A 27,674-nucleotide genomic window follows, 5' to 3' on the forward strand; every position below is an offset into this window, starting at 1 on the left:
CTTAGGCTTAATGACAACAGAGTACATATAACCCTAAAACTGTATTTCACTCCACCTAAAAATCTGAACTGGGAGCCAGTGAAGGCAAGGCAGCCTTTCTGGATATGATGCAGGATATGCCTCCTGCCTTTGAGGCCTCTACCATCTGGCAGAGAGAAGGTATTTACAACAAGTTTACAGTAAGTTAAGTAAGTGCAAATTGTCAGAGGGGTGGTATAAAATCAATGCTGTTGTTGAGTCTTGTTGAGTCTTGCCAAAAAGAACGCATACTGAAAAATGGAATCCTGTAAGCTAAAGGTAGAAGTCCATATTCTGTGAGGAGGGTATGTTCATTGACAAGGAGAAAAATACAGCACGTGTTTCAGGAACTGTGAATTTTCCACTTGCACAGAGTGTGTGAGAAATGGGTGTAACAGCTGAGAAAAGTGGGCTGGGCTTGAACAGCAGAAAGCTTTGCTGGTTAAATATGAACTCTTAACAACTATTAGTTAACTGTAATTTTTTGTTTTGCTTTGGACATTTTCACTAGGATATAAAATTCAAAAGATATAAAAAAGCTATCCGGGGGCACCTGGGTGGCTCAGCGGTTAAAGCCTCTGCCTTCAGCTCAGTCACAATCCCAGAGTCCTGGGATCTAGCATCGGGCTCTCTGATCAGCAGGGATCCTGCTTCCCTTCCTCTCTCTGCCTGCCTCTCTGTCTACTTGTGATCTCTGTCTGTCAAGTAAATAAATAAAATCTTTAAAAAAGCTATCCAGTGGGGGAAAAAAGTCACCTTCCCCTCCCTGTCACCAAGCCATTTGGATCCCTTCCCTATAGCTAAATGACATTAGCAGGAATTTATGTAGCAGCGGCAACAATTTTCTTGAGCTCACAATCCTGAAATCAAGATCTGAGCTGAGATCAAGAGTTGGACACTTAACTCCCTGAGCCACCCACGCACCCTGAAATACGTTCTTTAAAAATCAGCTGGCGCGGGCACCTGGGTGACTCAGTTGGTTAGGCAGTTAGACCTTTGGCTCAGGTAATGATCCTAGAACTGATCCCTGCCTTGGGCTCCATGTTCAGTGCAGAGTCTGCTTGAGATTCTCTTTCTCTCTCCTCTCCCCACCTTTCTCCTACCGCTGTCCCTCCACATCTCTTAAAAAAAAAAAAAATGTAGGTACAAACCTTGAATCATATCCCCAGTGCATAGCATAGATCTTAGCTAGGTGACCCCTCAACGTACGTCTCGTTCGCATTTGTATTCGGCCCACAGAATCCATATTTGATGTGATCTTTAGAAAACAACAAGAATGTTATTCTTTACAACTTAGACATACCTCAGACAATAAAGCAGAAATAATAGGCATAAGACAGAAGACAACTTTATAGCAACTGAAGGTACTTTAAATAATTCCAGAGCCATTACAGGATCAGTAAGTTGAAGAAAAAGGGACTTTGAATGTTCCTATTTGCGCACCTTCCAGTGAAAATATTTATCATAGACTATTAACTTTTAAGAATAGACATACCTTCCAACTTTAGGGGGAAAAAAAAGCCACAGATAAAAATCAAACAGTAGGGACGCCTGGGTGGCTCAGTTGGTTGAGCTGCTGCCTTCGGCTCAGGTCATAATCCCAGCATCCTGGGATAGAGTCCCGCATCGGGCTCCTTGCTCGGCAGGGAGCCTGCTTCTCCCTTTGCCTCTGCCTGCCTCTCTGTCTGCCTGTGCTCGCTCGCTCACTCTCCCTCTGTCTCTGACAAATAAATAAATCAAATATTTTTAAAAAAATCGAACAGTAGATGATCAAAGAATAAATCATGGATACTTTTAACTGTTTATAAGAAAGCAAGCTCTAGTAGAGCACATAAAATATTTCCTTAATAAGAATTAACAATATTAGTTAAACCAATGAAACCTTCCTAAGAGCTGATGTAAAAAAAAAAAAGTATAATCAGCGCATATCAAAATGAATCAGAAGTTACCTAAAAAAATACATACGAATCTACATATTTTTCCCCCTAGAGTCTTCTATTTAAACAAGGGTGCTTTAAAAAGCACATGTACAGGGCGCCTGGATGGCTCAGTACAAGGGGGGGAAGCAGAGAGCCTGCTTCCTCCCTCTCTCTGCCTGACTCTCTGCCTACTTGTGATCTCTGTCAAATAAATAAATAAAATCTTTTTTAAAAAATCTAAAAAAATAAAAAGCACATGTACAGCATCTGACAAATTGTAGTATTTTTAAATACAGAGCTCACTTTTTTTTATAAAATACTAATAACCATCTGAGTATCATTTGCATCCACATCAAGCTCTTTCATGTGAATTACTAAAATGAATGGAGAGAAAAATAACTTTACCTGAATAAGCGTTGCGTCATTACATGCTTTCCTAGCATCCTGAAGTAAAGAAAGAAGATTATAATACATTTAAACATGGAAATCTCTGGATAGGACTTGAAATACTATTTTCATTGAAAACATAGACTTACAAATACACCTTTCACTGTACCACATAGTCTTTATTTAAAATTCAGTGGTCAGTACATTCATAACTTTGTGAAACCACCACCACTAATTCCAGAACAGTTACATTAAAAAAGAAAAGTTAGAAGAAGAAACAAAGGTACAAAAAAATCCCAATACTCCCTAATCCCCTCATTCCCTGGTAATCACTAGTTTACTTTTTTTTTCCTATGGATTTGCCCATTCTGGACATTTCTATACATGCAATCTTTTAATAGGACATTTTGTGTCTGGCTTCTTTCACTTAATGTAGGTTTTCAGGGTCCATCCATGTTGTAGCAAATGTCAGTACTCCATTTCTTCTCATGGCTAATATTCCACTGTTCGAAAGATCATGCTGTTTATCCATTAACTGATGGACATTTAATTTCTTTCCACTTTTTGGCTTTTGTGAATAATGAGGCTGTGAACACCCTTGTGAGCTGTGCATCCACATTTTCAGTTCTCTTGGGTATATACCTAGGAGTGGTGAGTGATGTGTAACTCTGCAATTAGCTCTTTAATCAAGTGTCAAGTTGTTTTGTTCACAACAGCTGTACCATTTTACATTCCCACCAGGAATGTAGTATGAGCTTTCCAATTTCTTCACATCCTCACCCACACTGTCATCTTTATTATTATTTTTAATAGCCATTTTCATGGCTGTGAAGTGGTTCTCACTGTAGTTCTTATCTGCATTTCCCTAATGATTAGTGATGGTGAGCATCTTCTTCGCATGGAATATCGATCTGTACATGAGCTTACTGGCCATCTGTAGATCTTTGGAGAACTGTCCAAATCTTTTGCCCCTTTTTAAACTGCATTATTGTTGAGTTGTAGGAGCTCTTTATATATTCTGGACACTAGATTCTTATCAGTTATATGATTGGCAAATACTTTCTCCCATTCTGTAGGTTGTCTTTTCATTTTTTTGACTGTGTCCTTACGTAAGTTTTTAATTTAAATTAAGTCTGATTTATCTATTTCTTCTGTTGCTTGGGCTTTCCATGTCATATTAAACTGCTGCTGAATCCAAGGTCACAAAGGTTAACAGCTTGTGTTTTTTAAAAAAAGTAAAAATTTTCTAACTAAAGATTTTATTTATTTGAGAGACAGAGACAGCAGAAGTGGGAGGGGCGGTGAGAGAGAGAGAGAGAGACTCTCAAGCTGACTCAAGCCCAGGACCCTGAGAGCATGACTCCAGCCAAAACCAAGAGCTGGACACTTACCTGACAGTGCCACCGAGGCACCCCTAAAATTTTCAACACTTTTACCGTTTATATTTAGGTACCATTTTCAGTTATTTTTTATAAATGCTATGAGGTAGGAGTCCAAATTCATTCTTTTGCATGTGGGTATCCAGTTGTCCCAGCACCATCTGTTGAAAAGATTGTTTTTTTCCCTCTCAAATGGTCATATTATCCTCACTGAAAAAAAATCAATCGGCCCTAGATATATGGGTTCATTTAGGGACTCTCAATTCTACTGTACAAATATACTTCTGGTTTATGATTAAAAGATTTTAAATTGCATCCCCATGAGTAAAAATGAACTAGGTTGATTTAATAGGCCCAGAGTATTCAGAGTTATATTTGTTATTACTAAGATTCAGCAAAAAGGTTCAGAGTTCCCATTTGGTTTGTTCTGGCATTTAGAAGTTGAGGTGATAGGAAGGGTATCTGTAGCATACTCAGGTCATTTCAGAAATATTTTTATAAATATATAGCACTTCCTTAAAATGCTTAGTATCTGTGTACAGTGTAAATGCAATTAGGAGTATTTTAGGTCCAATGAGGAAAAGATAGGATACATTAGGAAAACAATTTCTGTGGTGGGAAACGGCTCATACCGAGTCACATCTGTAAGAAGCAAGGTCCTTCCAGGTAAGCAGCTGTTTACGTTTAAGCATTCTAAGAGAGCCTTTCAAAGAGAGCTTAAACTTTTACACAAATTGAAGGCACTTATCAAAAAGAAGGTAACAGTGAAACAAATCGATATAACGAATAACATTTAATAAGCAACAAGATGTTTTAAATCAAGTTTCTCAATAAACTGAGGATTCATAGAACATGGGGAAATCAGAAGCACAATTCTTCCTACTAAACAATTTTTTTTCATCTCAAAGGTCAGGGTACTATCCTCTCCAACACATTTTCCCTACTGTACTCAGCACACTCCTGTGCAAAGAGGAAGCACACAGTAGCTGAATAAATGCCCCAAATGGGCAGTGTGTTGCAGTCAACCGAAAGAAAAATGCCTGCCTCTGCTTGCAGCAAAGACTAGATGGAACACACGACCTTTTTTAGCTGCCTTTCAACCTATTTGTAACACTTAGACTACTTCTATGTAAGGATGTTCACAAGTAGTTACACAAACATATGATTTGATTCTCTCATTCTTAGTCAAATTGTGGGTTAAGAAACCTCATTTGGCAAAGAATAATTTAGTCCAGTTTCCTACAATGAAAAGAATTTCCAGAAATGATGGTGATGGCCTGAGCTATCTATGTTCCAAAAGTGGTGGAGTTAAAGACTAAATTCTAGAAACAGTTTTCTGATTTTAAGCTTTGTGAAAATGAACTATCCTTGTTTAGGTCACCTTTCTTAACCCAGTCATTCAAATAAAAAAAAAAAAATCTGTGTCAGGTACTATCCTGGGCCCACAGTTATAGCAGCAGACAAGCCAGAAATGTCAGCCCTCACAGAAGGTTTGTAATATTAATAGTACAATTAAACAGTAAGTGATAATTACTGAATAGTGCAAATTGATAAAATTAAAACGTTGGAATATAAGCATTATACAATTAGCAGTTACTTGCAAATCATGCAAAGATTCTATTCACATGCCGAAGAATTTACTCTTATGGACACTTATCCACTATAAAATGAATATAAAATTATTCCCAATTTGGGGCACCTGGGTGGCTCAGTGGGTTAAGCCTCTGCCTTTGGCTCAGGTCATGAGCTCAGGGTCCTGGGATCGAGCCCTGCATCGGGCTCCCTGCTTGGTGAAGAGAGCCTGCTTCCCCTCTGCCTGCCTCTCTGCCTACTTGTGATTGATCTCTGTCAAATAAATAAATAAAATCTTTTTAAAAAATGATTCCCAATTAAAGGCTGAAGTCCATATTGTCCACCAAAATGTAAGACATCTTTGTGCAAAAGTGACATATTTCTCACTCCAAATAACAATTACAAAAGAAGAATGTTTCCTTTATTTTTTAAATTTAAAATAAATCCTACTGCATAAGATTGCATACCTTTCTGTTATGTCATGTGTTTATACCACAGTGAAGTACACAGTTAGATTATGTATTCTAGAAGTGAGGGGGACAAAGGGAGGGCCTTTAAATACAGCATGACGTGATTAAACTGAGAGGTACAGTACATGGCACCGTACATACAAGTGGTCACTTGAAATTACGGGAGAGGAATGTGAGCACCTGCATCTATGCAATTGTGTTTGGGACGCTGGTGAGCTATGACCAATGATTAGGACACAGAACTTTCCATCCGAGTACAAGCAGCAGAGGCAAATGTGCACAAGGAACTATAAAACGAGGCCAGCTGTGGTCAACCCTGTAACACAAACCCAAAGTGCTGTAATTTACTGTTAAGTCCTATGCACGTCACTTCACGTGATCTCCACAAACCTACGTAGTGGGCACTGGTATTCTCACTTTACAGCAAAGAGATCAAGAGTCACAGAAGTTAAACTTGTTCAAGGACACAGGATTAGGAAGAGCTGAAGCCCATGCACTTTCCACCACGCCATGCGGCCTGCCTTCCAATGAAAGACTAAATCCAAGGACAGGACTCTGGTGAGGCTTTTCAGAGGACTGGGACTCAACAGATAGGAGTCGATGGGAGGAAAAACTGGAGCCAAGGTAGTATAACCCTAGGCAAAGGAAACCATTTGTAAAAAGGGTGATGAAGGGGGAAAGAGCAGCACATCATCAGAGAACAGCCACCAGACTCCTAGAACAGTAACACAGGCTGCAGAGAGGATGTCAGCACAGGCTGCAGGGCCAGGAGGACACAGGCTCTGGCATCAAAATATACCTGGTCTGAGAGGCACCTGGGTGGCGTAGTCGGTTGAGCGTCTGCCTTTGGCTAAGGTCATGAGGTCAAGGTTCTGGGATCCAACCCAGCATCTGGCTCCTTGCTCAGTAGGTCTGCTTCTCCCTCTCCCTCCACCCCAATCCCACAGCTTGTGCATGCACGCACACTCTCTCAGGTAAATAAACAAAATCTTTAAAAACATACATATACCTGGCCTGAATCCTGGAGCTAGCACTTAGTAGCCACGTTGCCTTGGCAGATTATTTCATCTCACTGAGGATCAGTTTCCTCAGCTATAAAACAAAGCAAAACCATCTACATTAAAGGGTTGCTAAGAAGATTAAGGAGATTAGCATGCGACCATGTATTTGGCTAATCACCCCAGGCAAGGACACCACAAAGAAATTACAGATCAATACCCGTGATCAACACAGATGTAAAAATCCTCAACAAATGATTAGCAAACCAAATTTAACAGTATACTGAAACAATCACACCATAATCAAGTGAGACTTATCTCAGGGATGCAAGGATGGCTCAACATCCACAAATCAATGATACAGTATGTTAACAAAATGAAAGATAAAAACTGTATACTCAACTCAATAGACACAAAGGCATTCGACAAAATTCAACATCCGTTTATGAGAAAAACTCTCAAAAAAATGGGTGTAGAGGAACTGTACCTCAACATTTAACAAAAGTTCTATATGACAAGCCCACAGCTAGCATCATACTCAACAATGAGAAGCTGAAAGCTCTTCCTCTGACATCAGTAACAAGACAAGGATGCCCACTCTCCCCACTGTAATTCAACATATTACTGGAAGTCCTCAGCAGAGCAATTAGGCAAGAAAAAGGAATAAAGGCATCCAAACTGGAAAGGAAGAAAAGGAATAAAGGCATCCAAACTGGAAAGGAAGAAATGACATGGTATTATATATAGGAAACCCTAAAGACCACACACAAACACACACACATACACACACACACACACACACACGAGAAATAAATTCAGGGGACTCCTGGGTGGCTCAGTCGTTAAGCGTCTGCTTTCGGCTCAGGTCATGATCCCAGGGTCCTGGGTTTGAGCCCCACATCAAGCTCCCTGCTTAGCGGAAAGCCTGCTTCTCCCACTCCCCCTGCTTGTGTTCCCTCTCTCTCTCTGTGTCTCTCTCTGTCAAAATAAATAAAATCTTACAAAAAATAATTCAGTAAATCTGCAAGACATACAAAATATATAGAAGATCTTAAAAAAAATCTATCATTTCTATACATTAAAAACTATCAGAAAGAAATCAAGAAACGATGCCATTTACAACTGCATCAAAAAGAATAAAATACCTAGGGGTAAATTTAATCCAGGAGGTGAAAGATCTGTACACGGAAAACTATTAAAACAAAGATGAAAGAAACTTGAAGACACAAAATCAATGGGAAGCTGTTCTATGGCACATAGATCGAAAGAATACTGTTAATCCATACCAACCAAAGCAAGCTACAGATGCAAGGCAATTCCTATCGAGAGTCGAATGGTATTTTCTACAAAAATGCACATTCTACTTCCTAAACTCTGTATGAAACCACAGAAGATCCTGAGTAGCCAAAGAAAGTTTGAGACAAAAGAACAAAATGGGAGGCATCATGCTCTCAGATTTTAACGACATTACAAAGCCACAGTTATCAAACAGTACGGTAGCATAAAAATGGACACATGTATCAATGGAACAGAGAACCCAGAAATACACCTATATGTGTATGGTCAATTAATTTATGACAACAGGGGAAAGATGGTCTCTTAATAAATGGTGTTGGGAGAACTGGAGAACCACAAGCAAACGAATGAAACTATACCACTATCTTACTCCAGACACAAAAATAAACTCAAGATGGATTAAACACTTGAATTTAACACCCGAAACCATAAAACTAGAAAACCTAGGTGGTACGTACACATGCACAAGAGTATTATCCAGCCATAAAAAGAAAAGGTCTCGCCATTTCCAACAACATGGGTGGACACTGTGAGCATTAAGTGAAAAAGGTCAGAGACAAATACCATATGATCTCATTTATATGTATTCCAAAATAAAAAAAGAAAGAAAAATCCAAGCTCGTGTATACAGAGAATATTTTTTTAAATGACATGCTCATGGGACCATGCACTCAGCCAGTCCGTCAGTCCTGTTCAGCTTCTGCAGCAAGTGCCACCAAGCAGAGGTGGCAGAGAATCTGTTCTGGTGCTGGAAACATCTACCTCAGACAGTATTCTGTGAGGCCCTCCTTCATCATCCCAGGCAAAATAAATCCCTCCTTTGACAGCTTTGTCAGACACCTGAACTATCAAAGTCAGAGTTCTTATTTGCATCTTAATCATCCACGTCCTTGAATTCCTGAAAGATTTGGTTAGTCAAGATTTCAATCCAGTCAGTATCCACATTTTTTTGGTGAGTATCCTTCAGCCATCCTTTGTTCTTCCTGTTCCTTTCCTCTCTTTTCTTGTAATATCTGTGTATAGATCCTATGCTTGATTCTTTCTTCTGATTCTTCCGTCATCAAATCAGATAAGTTCTGAAACATCTCTTGCGGAAGAAGGTTCACAGGCAGGGGGAGGGGGCCGTGGGGGGCAGCCAGCAGTGTTCTGAGTCATTAGGGATTCTCCTGGCTTTGTTCTGAAGTTCTTCCGTGTATCACCTACTGTTTCAAACCTTGCTTTCTCTGCAGTAAGTAGGCACAGCAAGGATACGATCCAGTCTCTTTCCTCTACCCTGCTCACCAAGAGGCTTCCTAAACATGAAGGAAAATAGACATGCCATCTTTTATCTCTTTTTGGTCCAAGAAAACGTGTTTCCTCTGTTCCAGAGGGTTACTGGTGTTTTTGCTGAAGGAGTACTAGCCACTTTTGCAAAAACTGTCCCTCTCAGTCTTCCCACATCTTGATGCATTCCTGTTTGATTCTTGGCATGAAGTTCTAAAGGTCTTTTAATTTTCTGGTTAGATGGAACTTGTATTTGTTTAAGTTCTTCACTGTTTTGAGTTGACTTCCAAGAGTAAAAGATGACAGGTATGTGTTTATTATGCCACTAATAATTTTTCATGTTTTTCTGCAATCTAATATTTCAGAGATTCAGATTTTTCTACCATATTGTAACGTGATAATATCTGCCTCATCACAGGACACCAAAAACCAAGCTACAATTCCAGGTGTGTGAATAAGAATTAGGTTTGTCTCTCCACAGTAATTACATATAGAGTATTAACTTCTTAGGGACACAGAGCTCCTAAGTCCACACAGACATTTGTTAGGAATGATTTTTAGAGAGTATTTTAGAGGTGTGATAAAAACAAACTGACCACTTCAAGACTCATACATCTGGTATTTGTAAACTGATCCAATAATGAACACATTTTATTCATTGCTGGTACTAAACAGAAGCGTCAAAATTCCAGAATGAGAAACTCTGCTCTTACCTGGATCTGATTCCGTAGCTGTTCAGCTTCCTGCCTCAACTGCTCCAGCTCACTCATCCTTCTGCTTGTTTGCCTCAGAAATCAGCAAGTGGAAGCAACTGTCAAAAACAAAAACAAAAACCCAGCGGGCTAGATTCAGGTCTCCATTTACACATTAACCTACTTTTTAAACTACTGACACACAACTTCTCTTTGATCCTTACGAAATTCAAGTGAGCTAGCAATTCCAAGATCCCGCAACAACCATCTTAGTAAATACAGATCTCAATTACTCACTGAAAGGGTCCAACGGAGAACATGATCCGGGGATGTAAGAGAAATCCTGAGTTGAAGAGTCAAGTCTAATTTACAGACCGTCAGGACTAGAATACAGTCCAGTGAGAAATCATCTACGACACTTCAGACAACACCCATAATACCTATTTATCCCCATTTAGATGTCTAATAGGCACCACAGAGTTCATACATCAAAGCCAAACCCCACTCCACCCCCAGGTCTTCCCTGTTTTCAGTAAATGGAAAGTCAGTGCTGTCAACCCTTTAAGCCAAACACCTGGGAGTCATCCTTACTTCTTTCACACACTACATGTAACCCATCAGCACAACCTGCCAGTTCTTCCTTCAGAAAAATATCTAGGACCTGATCAAACCCAATTACCCCCACTCTGCCTACCTTGGTCTAAGCCACCACCATCTCTCACCTGGGCTCCCTTCTGCTGCCCTCCTCTGTCCTAAATATAGCAACGAGTCATCCTTTGTTAAAACACCAGTCTTTCTTCTCCTTCGAATCCTACAAGGTTTTCCACTCCAATTCAGAGGAAAACCTAAGTCTACCTTGACCTACAGAGCCCTACACAATCCCCTACACACCTCTCTGACCTGATCCATCACACTGCCCCTCACTCTGTTCCAGCCACTCCAAAGGCTTCTTGATGTCCTTTGAACACACTAAGTAGGATCTAGTTTCAGTTTCTTTACACCTGCTCTTCCCTTGGCCTGAAATGCTCTTACCCCTGATATTTTCATTGCTTGCTGACTTTTGCTCAAATCTTATCTCCTCAGAGGGACCTTTGCTGACAGCCCATATGCACCCATCTTACCCTATATGGCCGCCTCATGACTCAACACCATCTAGCATGTATTTGCTTATTTGTTGTTGGTTTTCTCCTGGTAGAATATAAGCTCCTTGAAGGGGACTTTGTTCGCTTTATTTTTTTGCTACATCCCTAGCACCTAAGACACCTCTCCAATAAATTAACCTGAAATAGCTTAATAAATAAAGGGAAAAAAAATTTTTTTTAAAGATTTTATTTATTTATTTGACAGAGAGAGATCACAAGTAGGCAGAGAGGCAGGCAGAGAGAGGGGAAGGGAAGCAGGCTCCCTGCTGAGCAGAGAGCCCAATGCGGGACTCGATCCCAGGACCCCGAGATCATGACCTGAGCCGAAGGCAGCGGCTTAACCCACCGAGCCACCCAGGCGCCCAAGGGAAAAAATTTTTAAGGATTTAGGATGAATCACAGAATCCAAAAGCAGGAATATTACCACCTCAGGAAAAAACCGAAGCTGAAAACTGGTAGTATTTTTTCCTCTACCTGTCCTGTTTTTCTCTATTTGTTTTCTCCTTTCTACAAAATAACTTCTTTGCTTCTCCAAGCACAAGACCCAGTTTTTATTTCCTCAGGTCAAAATCAGAGATCCAAATGACTACCCCAACTCCAAATTCCCACTTGGAGAGACTCTGATTCCAATAAGAGACAATGTGTTTCTGGTGTCATCCTTTATTCACTTCAACTGTAGTACAAGTATCTATTTATTAGGGTTAACTTTATTTTGTCAAGTTAACAAGTTAATTAGGATTGCTTGGAATGGTATTAAACTACAAAGTAAGAAGAACTGACATCATTCTAATAATCCATGTCCAATTTACTACTATAATACAGCTCTCTGTTTATCTAAATGTCCAACAAATTTTGATCATTATAAGGCTTAACCATTTTTTTTTAAGATTTTTTTTATTTATTTATTTGACAGAGAGAGATCACAAGCAGGCAGAGAGGGAGGCAGAGAGAGAGGAGGAAGCAGGCTCCCTGCTGAGCAGAGAGCCCGATGCAGAGCTCATCCCAGGACTCCGAGATCATGACTTGAGCCGAAGGCAGCGGCTTAACCCACTGAGCCACCCAGGCGCCCCAAGGCTTAACCATTTCTTGATGAAGTTCTGTTTAACAATTTAGTGTGTTCCTCAGAGAGTACTAGGCTGGTTAGATTACAGCCAAACTGGAAGACCATTCTGCCTAATGAGATAAGTAGCATTCAGGTTCTTTAAATTCACAACCTTAACTACCCTTGCTGGACCATTCCAAAGATCTCACTGGCCCTCAAATCCTAAAAACTCTGGTTCTGATGCTTCTTTATTTGCTCAGTGCCAAAAAATTTTGGGCATGCGAAACTGGTGTAAAGCCCTTACTGAGTTGCGGATGTACTAAAAAGGAGGTCCATCACAGGTTTCATTTGTTTTAGGGTGTTCAAAACTGCCACTTACCTACCCATCAACTACTGCCTTTCCACCCCAATAGCCACCCACATACAACTGACTCTCTACATCAGAGCTGTAAACAGAAACAGTAAAGGGTTCCTGAAAAAAGATCAACAGACCCAGCTCTCTTAAAAAGTCATTTCAGGGCCCCAGACATCTTGGGAAAGAATGTGAGAACAGCCAGCCACATCAGGCCAGGTGACCCACCTGACCCACACTCTTGAGTTATCATTGCAGGATCTAAACCCCCTGAGCACTCAAGATACCAGTCCATCCATCCAGAGCCAGAGAGGTGAGGACACTGGCCTCTGCTTTTACAGCTCCTCGTGACTTTGACCTGGACTCCATCACCCTAGGACGACTTTTACCTCATCTCCATGCTGTATTCCCCGCTGCCCAGGCTCCTTCATGAATACATATGCACCCTTAGCTTAAAAGCTCCCCAATTTTGTCCTTCTGCGAGACACCGCTTTGGGGAAGGGAAAAAAATTAACCCACTGTTCTCTTTTACTTACTGCAAGTAAACCCTTCCTTTTCCTTTACTTTGGCTTCTGCCTTTTGGCTCAACACTCACTAAGAGGCAAATCCAGTTTCAGGTAACACAGCCAGCAAGAGCTATTCAGGATATACCAGGATCTGCACCAAATGGAGGAGATTTTCCAGCCTGGGCGCCCAAAAGGATGGAGTACCATGAACAGAAATGACAAAAAGAAAGCAGTTCCCTCATCACCACCACTCTATGGAGTGGTTACTTCTCCACTCCTGGGTTACTTCTGGGAGAGGCCATGGGCCCTGAATATCCTTACACATTCTTCCTGGGCCTGCCAAACTATAAGGCCTTAATCGCTCTCACCGGAGCTGGTTCTCAGGGATGTATCTGGACAAGCAACCTTGAGGGATGAGACAATGTCTCCCGCCAAGAGAGAAGAGGTTTGCTTCCACTTACAATAAAAGTGGTACATTCCCCAAGCTCAGTGTTTCTGGGCTGTGACACAAATCTGATGTACATATGGCATCTATCTAGGCCCACTACTGGTGTTAACCCCATAGGAACTGAAGAACATGTGGGAATCAGCAAAAACCAACACCAGGATAGACTACTTGCTGTGCTGGAATAAAGTCCTTGGTCTCTGACCATGGAGTCTCACATCTGCTAGCATCTATGAAACAGTTAACAGGCTAATTTACTATCTTGTAAGTAGTGAAAATCCCAGACACTTTGAAGCCCTTGAAGGAGAAGGTTCATGAGAGAGAGGAGTTCAATAGGAGTTTATGGTATCTCTCATCTTTTAATGGAGATCTAACTGACCCCTAACATTGTGTAAGTCATGGTGTAAGTTTTAGTTACAGAAAGTGATTTGACATTTATATATCGCAATACACTTAACAAAGAGTTAACTGTCCCATCACACAATTACCATTTCTTCTTTGTAGAGAGAACATCTAAGATCTAGTCTTTTAGTAACTTTCAGGCATACAATACCGTGTGGTTGACTACTATCACTGCTCTGTGCAGCACTCCTCCAGAACTCCTCCATCCTCTCCCTGCGAGTCCCCTTCTTCAACAGATTAGACTCCAGGTCCAGCAATTCACCCACAGGAGTTGCCAGAACCCTAGTTTCCCCGACCCTTTTACGCTGTCACACTCAACAGACAAAAACCACAACCTTGTATGAATTCAACTACTTACTTTCTTTTGGCCAGTACTCAAGCCACCAAACATTGATTTAAAAAGCCAAACAGGGCATGGTAGTTACACTACAAATTCATTTCACTCATCTCAGCTGGGCCCTCAAAACCGTCCGGCAACCTACATAGCTTTTTACTCATCACTTTCACTCTATCAATTACCTCAGTTCCTTTGAACTCTTTAAGCTTCTGACCTTTCACACCCTCTTACAAATGACCTTGCCTTCTATATCACAGAGAAAGCAGAAGCCATCAGACATGAACTCTTTCAATTTTCTACCACCAGATAGATATATAAAACTATACAAACGTAACAGACTCATCACATTCTCCCTTCCCTCCATTCGAAATAGAGGAACTGACTTTTCTGTCCTTTGGTCCAATTCCTCCACCTGTGATTTAAATCCTATCTACGGTCTTTTCAGTAATCTTATACTTCCCTTAATAATCTCTTCTAGAACATTCAAAGTTCTCATTGTTCCTCCATTGTTCTAGTCTTTTAGGGAAAATTGCAAAGAGAAAGGTAGAGAAATCCATATAATGGACACCCATAATATACCATACGATTTACAAATTGTTCGTGTTACTGCTGTATTTCTTTCTTGATTTTGCTCATTTTTTTAAAATTTCTATTTTTTTAAAAGATTTTATTTATTTGAGAGAGAGACAGAAAGTATGAGTACAAGCAGTGGGGAGGGGCGGAGGGAAGAGGGAGAAGCAGGGAACCCAACAACCCAGGGCTCAATCCCAGGACCCTGAGATCATGACCTGACCAACCAACTGAGCCAACCAGGAGTCTCCACTTCCTAAAGTATTTTAAAGTCAGTCACAGACAGCAAGACTTTCCACTCTGAAATATGTCAGCACTCATCTCCAAAAATATTAGGACACTTATCTATTAAACCATATTAACATTAATAGATCTACCAAAATTAACAGTAATTATTCAGGAGCTAATATACCTAGTCCATTTTCAAATTTCCCTAATTACTCCACCAATGTCTTTTTACATCTGATTTGTTCAAATTAGGATCCAATTACAGACAACATAACACACTGGGTTATGTCTGCTACATCTCTCCATCTAGAAGTATCCATTGCCTGCTTTATTTCCCCCTAAAATACTGACTTACTGGACAGAATGAGCCACTTGTCCTTTTTGATGTCCTGCATTCTGCTTACTTCCTTATGGTCATTTAACTTGTTTCTCCTCTACACTGCCAAAAACTTTAAGTTAGATCCACAGGTTAAAGGATATTCAAGTACAATGTGTTTGACAGGAATAGTTCTAGGTAACAAGCAGACTTAGTGGTATCATAAAACAGAACACACTTAATCTTTGTTCATTCGCTCTTTGTAAAACTAAGATTGGTGAGGGTATTCAAGTGTTTACAATTCAGGCTATTTTAAGTCCTCAGTTTCATCTAGCAAATCACCACCTGTGGGTAACCTTTCACTTTCAAGTAGATACTTTGTATCAGGGTTAAACATGCCCAAGTCCCTACCTTTAAAAAAAAAGAGAGAGAGAGAGAGAGAAAATGCCTTGATTCTACAGTTCACTATCACCGGGCCTTCCTTTTTCTACCCTTCATTATGAACTCTCAAACAAAGCTGCCTATACATGACCCCATTTCTTCACAGGGACTTCTGAATTCTCAAGCTTCACTCCTGTCCAGCCGCCATCAGCTAAATTAAAGCAGACATCATGGAAATGCGGGGAGCGGTCAGAAGGCATGGGTCTGAGAAAGATTTCTAGTGGCAAAATCAGAGGCCTTGAGATGCCTGTACCAAATGAAAGGTAGCAGAATACACCATCCCACTGATGTTAAGGATGTGGCATAGGATTATTCAGAGAAACAGCAGACACAGGAGAGACTAAAAACAAGAGACCTTATCCTCTGAAATGGAAATTTAAATTTATAAAGAAAATCTCCACTTGTCAGAGTGTCTTGCTTTCTGTTCTAAGAAGGAAAGGACTCTAAACCAGAGAATCTGAACCAATGGAGAGTGCAGGATTTTAAATCTGCACCAACCCACCTTACCTTTGTTTACCCTTGCCTTGCCGGATAACCTCCCAGGACTGCCCCCCTCCCTACCCCACCACCAGTCGCAGAGGCGTTGGTTCTTCGTCCTCTAGCTGAAGACAGTCTATCAGCTGGTGCCTTGGCTACCTTAGGGAGTTACACATTTTTCTCCCTGGAAATCTCTGATGTATATGTGAGGGATACAAACATGTTCAAAAACTTGTTTTTCTCATTTATCTTTTATTGCAGGGTGTCTCAGCCAAGAACTCAGAAAAGTAAAGGGAAAATCACTTTTCCTCCACTACAGAGAGAACTGCAAACTTTCTCCAGATGCCTCAAAAGAAATGTTAAAGCTGCCTTCCCTTACCTTCCATGACCTACTGCTAAAAGGAGGAAGTTGTTTTTCACTCTTTAAGGAAAATTTATTGGTTCTGTCACTAAGGAGAAAGAATATTTTGATGACACACTTGTCTGTTGCTCTTTTCTTCCCACCTGACAATTGCTGAGAATACCAATAAGGATCACATCTAGCACAAACTAAATTATAAATGACTTCCGCACAAGCCTAGAGCTGACTAGGGTAAAAGGAAGCCAACAAAGATACCCCCAGGTGAAACCAAGATAAATTTATCTTGAAACCAAGATAAATTTATCTTAAACCTAAGATAAATCCTAATAAGTTATGTTTTGAAGGTCTAAAGGAGGATCTAATGAAGTGGCCAATCCCTGTACTGACCTAGTCTGTGGACGTATCAGGGCTATGAAAGTTCTGGATTCCTGAGAATGATATTGTGGCATAAGGTACAGTTTAGTAAGTCGCTGCCTCAAACCTTCGACTAAAGCATGCTCCAATTCAGAGAAGTGAGGTCCTCCAGAGGCACATATTTGACTGGGAGCAACAAAGTCCTCCAACTACTTGCCCTCCTGTAGTTAGATCCTTTACATCCACAGTTAATAAGAACAAAAACCAAGAAAATGGCAAAATAGTTCATAATACTTTGTGAATGTGGGGGGGGGACATGAAAAGTAATGGCAGGAGAAGGAAAACCAGTAAGATAAAGAGTCAACGACCACTACAGAAATTCACCACTGGGTATAGCCAGGTGAACTGCCTCATAAATGAACTCCAAATCTTCCTTAAAGTTTAAGATACTCAAGAACCCAACCTGTGAAGGGAGTAAACCAAAACATACTCTCTCACTGATCATCAGACTTCACCTGAATTAATGACCAAAAAAAGAAGCGATGCTAGGCAGAAATTAAGGTTTCCATCTACACTGGTCATACACCTAACAGAGAACAGAGTAGGACTTCTGGGGACTCAGACATAGTGAAAAGCCCCAAAGCTGAAGGCAAAGAGGCATCAATTATGCTACCCCTCCTTTCTTTTTTAGAGCTTCTGAAATATGGGGACCAAATCAACCTCAAGGCTTACTAAATAGCCCAATGGTCTGCTGCACACACACCCCAACCCAACGGTTGACAATCATTCTTACAATTATCTCTCTATATCCCTCTATACAAACTGAGATGAGAGAAGGTCAGGCAGAAGGGCTACTAGCACCTTCAGTTGTGTAAGGACAGTGTATTCATGACAAGAGTTTGTCTTCTATGGGGGAGGGGGACACAGGGGAACAAAGCCACAGATTGAGTAAAGAAGGATTAGGATCCAGAGTTTGAAAAAAAAATCCTCCAAACTAATAAAAAAGACCAATGATCTAACCGAAAAATGTGCAAAGATATGAATGAGCAAACCACAGCAGGAAAAACTGTGGGAGCCAATATTCGAATAAATAGATATTCATTCAACCTCAGTAACCAGGGCAATGCAAACAAGGAACAATTTCATACTAATCAGATTGATCAAACTGTATCTCAACTAAGAACTAACAAGGTTGGGGCACCTGGTTGGTAGTTGGGGTAAAGCATGTGATTCTTGATCTCAAGTTCATGAGTTCAAGCCTTACACTGGGTGTAGAGATTACTTAAAAAGAAAAAAAAAAAGAAAAAGAAGAACTGGCAAGGTTGGGGGAAAAGGTAACTCATTCTGGTAGGGAACCTATTGGAAAGTAACTTGGCCAGTATCTAACAAAGGTGATGATACCTCTTTCAATATGACAATTCCATTTCTGGGGGCCCCCAGCTGGCTCGGTAGGACATGCCTGCCACTCCTGATCTTGGAGTCACGAGTTCAAGCTCCACATGGGGTATATAGATTACTTAAATAAAACTGTTTAAAAAGTTTATTAGAAAAATAAGATTCAGTTCCATTTCTGGGTACATAAGCCCTAAAGGAAACTCAAGTACATGTACTCATGTGTCAAGAGTTGGATTCAGGGCCACCTGGGTGGCTCAGTGGGTTAAGCCTCTGCCTTCGGCTGCGGTGGTGATATCAGGGTCCTGGGATCCAGCCCCACATCAGGCTCTCTGCTTGGCGGGGACCTGCGTCCCCCTCTCTCTCTGCCTGCCTCTCTGCCTACTTGTGATCTCTCTGTCAAATAAATAGATAAAATCTCTTAAGAAAAAAAAAAAGTTGGATTCATGTAATACTACTCGTAAGAGCAAGAAATTTAAAACACCAATGCCCACCAACAGGAGAATGGATAATTTTAGTGTTTTCTTTCATGCTGAATTATTTTATCACAAGAAAACAAATGAACTACAGGTACAGACAATGTAGAGTAATCTGAACAGTATTATGGGGGGGGGGCGTGGAACAAGTTCCAGAAGACACATACCAGCATTAACTCTTTTTATAAAGCTCAAAAACAGCTAAGAATGCACACCGATGTAACAAAGTATTCTTGAAGGGAATGAGAAACAGTACAAGGAAGAAGCACAGAACTACAACAGCTGCAAGTAATGGTTAATTTTCGAATTCCTGAGCTGGGTTTGCTTTATGGGTGTTTATGTTACCAATGAGCAAGCAAATATATAGAAGTGAGTCACAGTGGATCCACAATAAATATAGTTAATTTAACTCTTGCACTAAATTGAACAAGGAGGGGCGCCTGGGTGGCTCAGTTGGTTGGGTGACTGCCTTCGGCTCAGGTCATGATACTGGAGTCCTGGGATCCAGTCCCGCATCAAGCTCTCTGCTCCGTGAGGAGTCTGCTTCTCCCTCTGACCCTCCCCTTCTTGTGCTCTCTCTCTCATTCTCTCTCAAATAAATAAATAAAATCTTAAAAAAAAAATTGAACAAGGAGACCCTTAGACTGAGGCGGTTCTCATACCTTAACAAACTACGTAAGCAAACCCAAACCTAAGCTTGTAAAACCCAAGGACAACCAATCACAGCCAACTAGGCTTTCCAAATAAGGCAACCACACAGCTATAGCTAATCAAATAATTTCCTTGCTTTGCTTCTTTCTCTAAGAATCTTGCCCCTACGTATGCCCAATCCAAACAGATTTTTGCTAAAAAAAAAAAAAAAAACAAAAAAAAACAACTTAAACGTTTAATATGCCTCAGTTTATCTCTTACCACACCTGAAGTCCATTGGGAACCATGAAATAAGTGGAATGAGGTAAAAATAAAGACAAAAGGAAATGGAGGTTCAGACAGGTGAAATAACCTGCCTAAAATTAGAGGCATGGGGCGGGGGACTGAATCCAACTGTGTGTGAGGCTGGAACGCGGCTCTCTTCACCCTGCCACACTGCTCTTTTCAAAGGGCAGCTCATCAAACCCTTCTGATCTGACTAATGATATTCCCCCTCCTCATTCCCTTTATTACTATGGCTTTCATGACCCCAACTTCCTAGATCCTCCTTGTATCTCACTACTGTTTCTCTGGGGTTTTTTTGCTGTCTCTCCCCACCCCATTCAGTTAAATACTTACATTTCCCAGAATCTATCTTCAGCCAGCTAGTTAAGAAACTTTCCTCCTAGGAGGAGGGAAAGATAAAGGAATACAAGATGCAGAAGAGCCATCTCTACATTCCTTTACAAAAAACAACAAAAAACCAAAAACAAAAACCCCACAACCACAGGGATACCTGGCTGGCTCAGTTGGTGGACCACGTGACTCTTGATCTTAGGGTCAGGAGTTCAAGCCCCACGCTGGGTGTAGAGATTACTTAAAAATAAAGTCTTGGGGTGCCTGGGTGGCTCAGTGAGTTAAAGCCTCTGCCTTCGGCTCAGGTCATGATCCCAGGGTCCTGGGATCGAGCCCCACATCGGGCTCTCTGCTCAGCGGGGAGCCTGCTTCCCCCCCTTCTCTCTGCCTGCCTCTGCCTACCTGTGATCTCTGTCTGTGAAATAAATAAATAAATAAAAATCTTAAAAAAAAAAGTCTTAAAAGATTTTTTGAAATTATACATAAAAACACAACCAAGAACAAAACACAAACAAAAAACAACAGAAGGATTCAGTATAATTATCAAGAAATTTCACCAATGGTGATTTTTAATCTAGGTCATATTGGAGCAGTTCATCACAATCTCTGAAGTGGTACTGAAATTGTAGACAAAAGCAATTTTAAACTAATAATTTAACAGAAATTAGTTTCATATCAGCACAGTGTCTTTCAGTTACCATAACTTCTTGACTAAGTTCTTTTTCAACATGAATAAATGATTCATTTAACACAATTGAAATTACTCTATCATATAATGAAAGCATTGTAAGTTGAGAAGAAAGCAGCATATCAGTTATCTTTTTAAAAGTTCAGCTGTGCCAGTTACACATATAAAAAAAAATACCAATGAGACACTGTATTCACACTAATTAAAAAAAAAAAACACTTGCATAATTCAGCCTTCTCTCTCCACTTCTTAAAACATCCACAGAATCTTTACCAAAGCAAGGCATTATGTAGTCTATACAATTATATTGCTTTGTGAGTGAACAGAGCCATTTTCATCTATATGCAATAAGGAATATTAATATTTCTTAGCTATTAATAATTTTCATAGTGATCATGAAAGCTCACAAAGCATGAAAGAATATTTTAGGTTGTAAATGTAGGCATAAAACTACTTTTGCTTACTAAGTCTATTCATCAGAAGAATTCAAATTTGTTTTTATAATCCCTAATGTTCTACATTTCTCTTGGCAATCTGTTAATTCCCATATTTTGTAAAAATTTTAAAAAAACCTAACTGCAAACCCATAATGAATTAGGTATTTAAAGCTTTTACAATCATTCTTAGCATGGAATTTATTTTTGCTTTTTTTTTTTTAAGATTTTATTTATTTATTTGACAGAGAGAGGGATCACAAGTAGGCAGAGAGGCAGGCAGAGAGAGGGAGAAGCAGGCTTCCCGCTGATCAGAGAGCCCGATACGGGGCTCAATCCCAGGACCCTGAGATCATGACCTGAGCTGAAGGCAGAGGCTTAAAGGCTTAACCCACTGAGCCACCAGGTGCCCCTCTTAGCATGAATTTAAAAGCACACTTGCCTATCCACCCCAAGCATTCCACGTACAGATATTCCCACGTGGCTTTCACAAGAAGTTAGCTAAAAACCTAGGACTGCAGGGGGTGAATGGATAAGCCAGAAGAATACAAGTTAGAGCTACTGAAACTGTAGCATAGGCATTCAGGTTTTTTTACTTTCTCATCCCACTGAACACTTAAAGGCCCCTAAAGTAAAAAATTCCACCTCTTGTGAACTGCAGGCCGTCTGTGTTGTCTGTGTTCTAGAAAACAAGTAAGGTGCTGCTCCTCAGTCGGTTTCCCTTCATCTAACCGGTATGCTGTGGCATGGTTCCTTCTTTCACCGGACATTCAACGAATGTCTATCATGTGCAAAGACCTGAGGTTACACATGAATAGGACAGGACCAGTTCCCCAGAATTCACAGTCAAGTAGGAAAACAGACATTTAAGAGCATACTCCCATAGGTCCATAATCTCATTATACGCAGCCCTAGCACCAGGGGTGGCTTGGATCTGGGCAGTTTTCAGATTTTAAAAAGGTGTGGACCCTGGGGCAGCACCCATATAATCAAGGAGTATTTCTGTAGCAAAACATAAGCACATTCACAAGTAGGTGGGGAAAAAAGGACTAGCAGGTTTCAAGTTACATCAGGCCTGGTTGCCATATAAAATGCGTCCAAATCATGTAAGGTTTTGCCACTAAGTGATGTATGAAAAAAACCTGCCACTTGCATAGCATTTTGGATCTCCAATTTCCAGATAAGAGATTATTGACCTGTAATGCCTAAGAGGAAGATTACATGGCACAAAGTCAGGATAAGCCCAGAACTGAGGCGTTAGTAGGAGTCAGCCAACCAAGAAATAGCATTCATTGCGCACTTTTGTGCCATGCACTATTCGAAATTCTCCACAGTAACTCATTTAATGGCTTCAAATCAACCTCAGAAGGTAGGGGCTAGTATCTTCCCCATCCCACAGATGACGAAACTACAGGTTATGGAGCTTACCACGCTTACCTGAGTTCATATAACCTAATAGCTTGCTGACTCACTCGCAGTGTCCTTACTGCGTGATCTCAGGACTGCTCGCCTGCTCTGAGTCTCAATTCGCTGACATCAGTAGCGTGGAGATACCCTATGGGACTGTTTGGGTAATCAGAGACACACATTCACAAAATGTCCTTGGAACTTTAAGTGAGGGCTAATTTGGCCCAGCAAGGGAAGTATCAAAGACATTATATAACCAGAAACACTGCTCAGGTCATTATCTGTTTCTGGATCAATAGATATAATACAAAATACTTTAAACAAAAAAGAAAATACAATTATTACCAGAAAGAGATTTTTTCATGGCCCCAGCATCCCAGTTATGCTGCCACGTAACCCCTCTGTTCTCTCCGTAACTCCTTGAGAGGTGCAGAAGATCCCTCCCTGGGAACTCTGGAGACTTCTGTCGGCAAGGAGAGGACTCTATCCCTATCCCCTATTATAAAGACCAGGACTCCCTAATGAGTGGGAAGGAGAGAACAGAGAGTCAAAAGGGGAAAGAGGGTAGGAGAGAAAACATGCAATTATGTAAAGGCCTTTCTCAAACTCCACCTATCTGGGAGGACAGCAGTACCGGGGCCAGCCCGGTATGCAGCCAACTCCCCACTCCAACGCCTTGACTCCAAGATTGAAGCATTCATTACTGTTATACCCTTCAGGTGTGTAAGGGAAGAAGCAGCATGGTTGCTAACCACGATTCCACTAAATAACCTCAGCAGTGGTTCCCAAAGTGTGGGAACCAGCAGCAACAGTACCACTGAGAAACTTGCTAGAAAAGCACATTTTAGGCCCTTTCCCAGCCAAGCCCCCTGATTCTGCTGCCTCCTACAGTCTGAGAAACACAGGTCTGAACTCAGATACATAGGAAACAAATCTAAAACCTTTTGACTGAGGGATGGTTCAAGAATGTATTCATTAAGGGACTCCTGGGGGGCTCAGCTGGTTAAATGTCTGCATCGGGCTCAGGTCCCGATCTCAGAGTCCCCCATCAGACTCACTCTGCTCAGCGGGGAGTCGGCTTCTCCCTCTCCCTCTGCGCCTCCCTGCTGCTTGTGCTGTCTCTCTCTCACACTCTCAAATAAATAAAATCTTAAAAAAAAAAAAGTTTCCTTAAAAAATAAATAAATGGCATTTATATTATCTTCCTGCTCAAACAAAACATCTAAATACTTTAAAAAAATAAACATAGTAGTTGGAATATACAATTATAGAAAAAAATTCCCATTCTTATCAGGTTTTTTTTTTTTTTAAATAGGGCAGGATTATTTCCCATACCTGAACTGTTAAAATTTTTTTTTTTTCCCTGAGGAATGCCTTCAGAATGGGAAGAGAAAAAAGAGACATTCCCCATATAAATTTCCTATTTCTCAAACACTCACAACTTAACGATGTTTTTACAAAGAAATCATTAACAATTTCTTGACGTATTTCAGGTGTTATCTTCCCCTTCCTCAAGGGAAACAATCCATGTGGCATAAACTTGAATTTGTTGGCAGCCATCATCTTCTTTAAAATAATCTGTATTTGGTCATGCTTTTTAACTCTTTAAGAAACTAAGAATGAAATAAACTCAAGAGTTGAAAGGACATCTTAGGAACCAGCCATCTTCTATCAGGAAATACCCAGGACACCTGAAAAGAGAGATACTTGAAAAAAAGTTTTTAATTTAAGGCTTAAAAGCACTGATCTTTGTAAAAGTAGCAAAACACGTGAGAAAATACCTGCCAATACTCTTTCATGTATCTCCGGAATTATCTAAAAAAGGGACTTAGATTCTCAACTGCCAAAAGTAGCTCTAAATTTTTTTCTTTAAAAAATAACTTTGTGATTTAGTTTTCTTAACAAGTCACAACATAATCAGTCCACACAGAAATCAACCAACAAGAAAACAAGCTCTTTGTCCAGGTATCATAAACAGATCCACTGGGGGTGAACCCTCTGGGTAAGAATTAGTGGCTCTCTCTTTGAACAGGACTTGTCATCGTGGCAGAAATCTAAACTCAGGTAGTAAATTCCACAGCCCAATAAAATGTCATGCATTAAAGTAAAAAAAAAAAAAAAAGGACAGGTATTCATGGAATTTAAAGTAAATGGATTTTGTTGTTTCACTCCTACACATTTTTACATTTGTGTGTTATAAATAAAACGTGTGATGACTATAGTGTTTTAAACTATGCCATTTATAAAAGCTGAGTGTTTCATCATAAATTCTTTAGGTTTAATTTTTAAATTACAAGTTATAAAATTATCCTTTAAATCAAGGAAAAGGGAAGAACTCTTTGAGACAAAGGTAGTAACAAAACCCAAGATTATAATAATATCAGGTACTACATAAAAACCAGATGCAGAATGCCTCTTCTAAATGTAGAGTGCATGTGTTTCCATTCGTTTAGTGTATCCTCCCTACAGGACTGGAGAGAAAAGGGAAGCTTTAAAGTGAAGAGGTTTAGCTTTTTTCTAGTCAACATTTGGGAAAGCTTTCAAAAGGATTTTTCTTCCTGCATTATTCCTATTATTTTTAGCAACAGTCTTAACGTATATAAGAAATGAGCACTACCCCAACCTGTCAATCCAAACTGCCTCCACTTAACAAATACTTCTTTAACTCCTACCCTGCACTAGGCACTCACAATGACCCACCCCAATCAAAAAAGTTTATCTTCTTCCGAAAAGTAATTATTGTTATCGGGATAGAAGGGCTGCACCCGAGCACATATTTTAAAATACTATGTAACCAAAACCAAATGTTTCATGAGAATATGACTGCACTTACCATACTAAGGATCTCCCTTAAACTGAAACCGTTTCTAGAATGCTTATATTTTTAGCTGCACTACCTCTTAAAGCAACTAGTTCTATGAATTCACTGGCAGCTATGTAAAATGGCAGGGAATTTCCTTTTACTTAGTCCTACAACTACCTTCTCTAAGTTGAGAAGCCTCTAATTTTAGTATTTCTAAGACTCTGTGACTCAGACATTAGGAAATAAATTACGATTATGTAAATGACAAATTGTAACTTTCTCAGACTGTCTTTTCTCAGATGACTTCACTCAAGTATTACTACCTCTTGGATTTTTCTGATGGGACCAAGTATGGTTCATCTCTGTATCACTAAATCACACAGTCTTGGATCACTTTAAAGTCAAATAATTCGTGTTGTGTTTTGTTTTTTTTTTTTTTAACCAAAAACAATCCCTTAAATTTACCAGAATTTGTTACACATTATTCTTGATTCTATCTAAAAAATGTTTAAATGAATCCCACCACTAAAGGATGAAAATATAACAGTGGCTATCAGAATTTCATCCAACAAATGTTTGTTAAGTGCCCATCCAATGTTTCTAGGTTTATAATGTTTATAAGGTGTCATGATCTAGCTTATTTGTTAATTTGGCTACATGGCACAAAATGTGACTTGCAAATGACATATTCATGGAAAGGTAGCTACAACTTCATGCGTTCACAGCTTTAAAAAAAAGTTAAAAATCTTTTTTTTAAAAGAAGTAAAATTATCTTAAAGTTACCAATAGTTAAGTAGAAATAGAGTACATCACTCAGCGTCTTTCTCCCAGTACAGATCTCATTCTTTCTAACATAAAGCCATTAATACCTGGGCACAAGGTAAAACTTCGGAGGTTTTACTAATTAAAAAGCAAATGCATCCACGTGGTATCGGTCTGAGATTATTCTACTAAGTACATAATTTAATTTACAGAAGTCTAGGAGATTAAAAAAATGTTTAAATTATTTCCTTATAAAAACCTGGTCACTAGAAGCCTTGTTAACTATCCTAAATACAATGTATAATCTTTGAAAGCCAGTTAGACAACGCAGTCTCATTCAGCTTAAGGTATATTACTGGGTTTTTAATTTTACATTACTAAATAGCTAAAGCCCAATTTTCACCCTTTCAACAATTCCAGGGTAAGAGTGTGTACATGCGGAACTCCAGAAAAATTGAAGAGGGAAAAAAATGAGCGAAGCCATTGCTACATGTTACCATAACGAAACTATCAAAAATCCCTCTACACAAGCACAGGGACAAATATTCCTTTGAGCACTGGGACCCCCGTCCTCATCTTTGTCTATTCCAAAGTAGTGTTCTCCCTCCACAGTACAGATTCTATCAATTTCTCCATACTTAAAAATGTATTACAAGTTAGATGATGAACAACAGATGGATAAAGAAGATGTGGGGTGAGTGTGTGTGCACGCGCGCACACACATGGAGTATTATGCGGCCATCAAAAAGTGAAATCTTGCCATTTGCAACAACGTGGATGGAACTAGATAGAGGGTATATTGCTGAGTGAAGTAAGTCAATTAGAGAAAGACAATTATCATATAATCCCACTGATATGAGAAATTTGAGAAACAAGACAGAGGATCATAGGGAAAGGGAAGGAAAAAGGAAACAAGATGAAACCAGAGAGGGAGGGAAACCATAAGAGACTCTTAATCTCAGGAAACAAACTGAGGGTTGTTGGAGGGGAGGGGGGTTGGAGGAATGGGGTGGCTGGGTCATGGGACATTGGGGAGGGTATGTGCTATGATGAGTGCTGTGAATTGTGTAAGACTGATGAATCACAGACCTGTACCCCTGATGCAAATAATACATTATATGTTAATAAATACATATATAAATGATTTTAAAAAATTAGATGAAGAAGAAACAGTAAGACTTCTAAAAATACAGTATTTTTGAATAAATAAAAATGAAATGTTTAAGGACCGTCACTCTTCAACTGTTTATATAACAAAAAATTACAAACATAAATCAACAGGAGAGGAGATATGATACATCCATACACTGAAATATTACATAGCTATTAAGATGAGAACCTCAGAGCTCTAAATACTTGCAAAGATGCCAGCACTAATGACACCCCCTGAGCAAATGCTCCCTTTTGGGTTCCCAACTATACGGTAAGCATTTTGGTGGGAGTATGTCCTTACCCAGCAAGGTATATACTAAGCGTTCT

General features: G+C 39.9%; 1 protein-coding gene across 3 annotated transcripts in view; it reads right to left on the reverse strand.

The window, feature by feature from the left end:
* Positions 1–27,674, reverse strand: part of GNB4 (G protein subunit beta 4) — a 50,294-nt gene that overhangs the window by 15,189 nt on the left and 7,431 nt on the right. For 2 of the 3 annotated variants that reach the window (XM_032875397.1, XM_032875399.1), the window contains exons 2-4: positions 10,016–10,113; positions 2,343–2,381; positions 1,170–1,276 (exon numbers count right to left, since the gene is read on the reverse strand). In XM_032875397.1, coding sequence (XP_032731288.1) covers positions 1,170–1,276; positions 2,343–2,381; positions 10,016–10,072 — 203 coding nt within the window. In that variant the 5' untranslated portion in view covers positions 10,073–10,113. Of the gene's footprint in view, positions 1–1,169; positions 1,277–2,342; positions 2,382–10,015; positions 10,114–20,104; positions 20,124–27,674 lie in introns of those variants that run through there. The other variant, XM_032875398.1, reaches the window with a different exon arrangement.

This window comes from Lontra canadensis, unplaced genomic scaffold (genome assembly GCF_010015895.1).
Source record: "Lontra canadensis isolate GAN:19392208 unplaced genomic scaffold, GSC_riverotter_1.0 scaffold56, whole genome shotgun sequence".
NCBI classification, from domain to species: Eukaryota; Metazoa; Chordata; class Mammalia; order Carnivora; family Mustelidae; genus Lontra; species Lontra canadensis.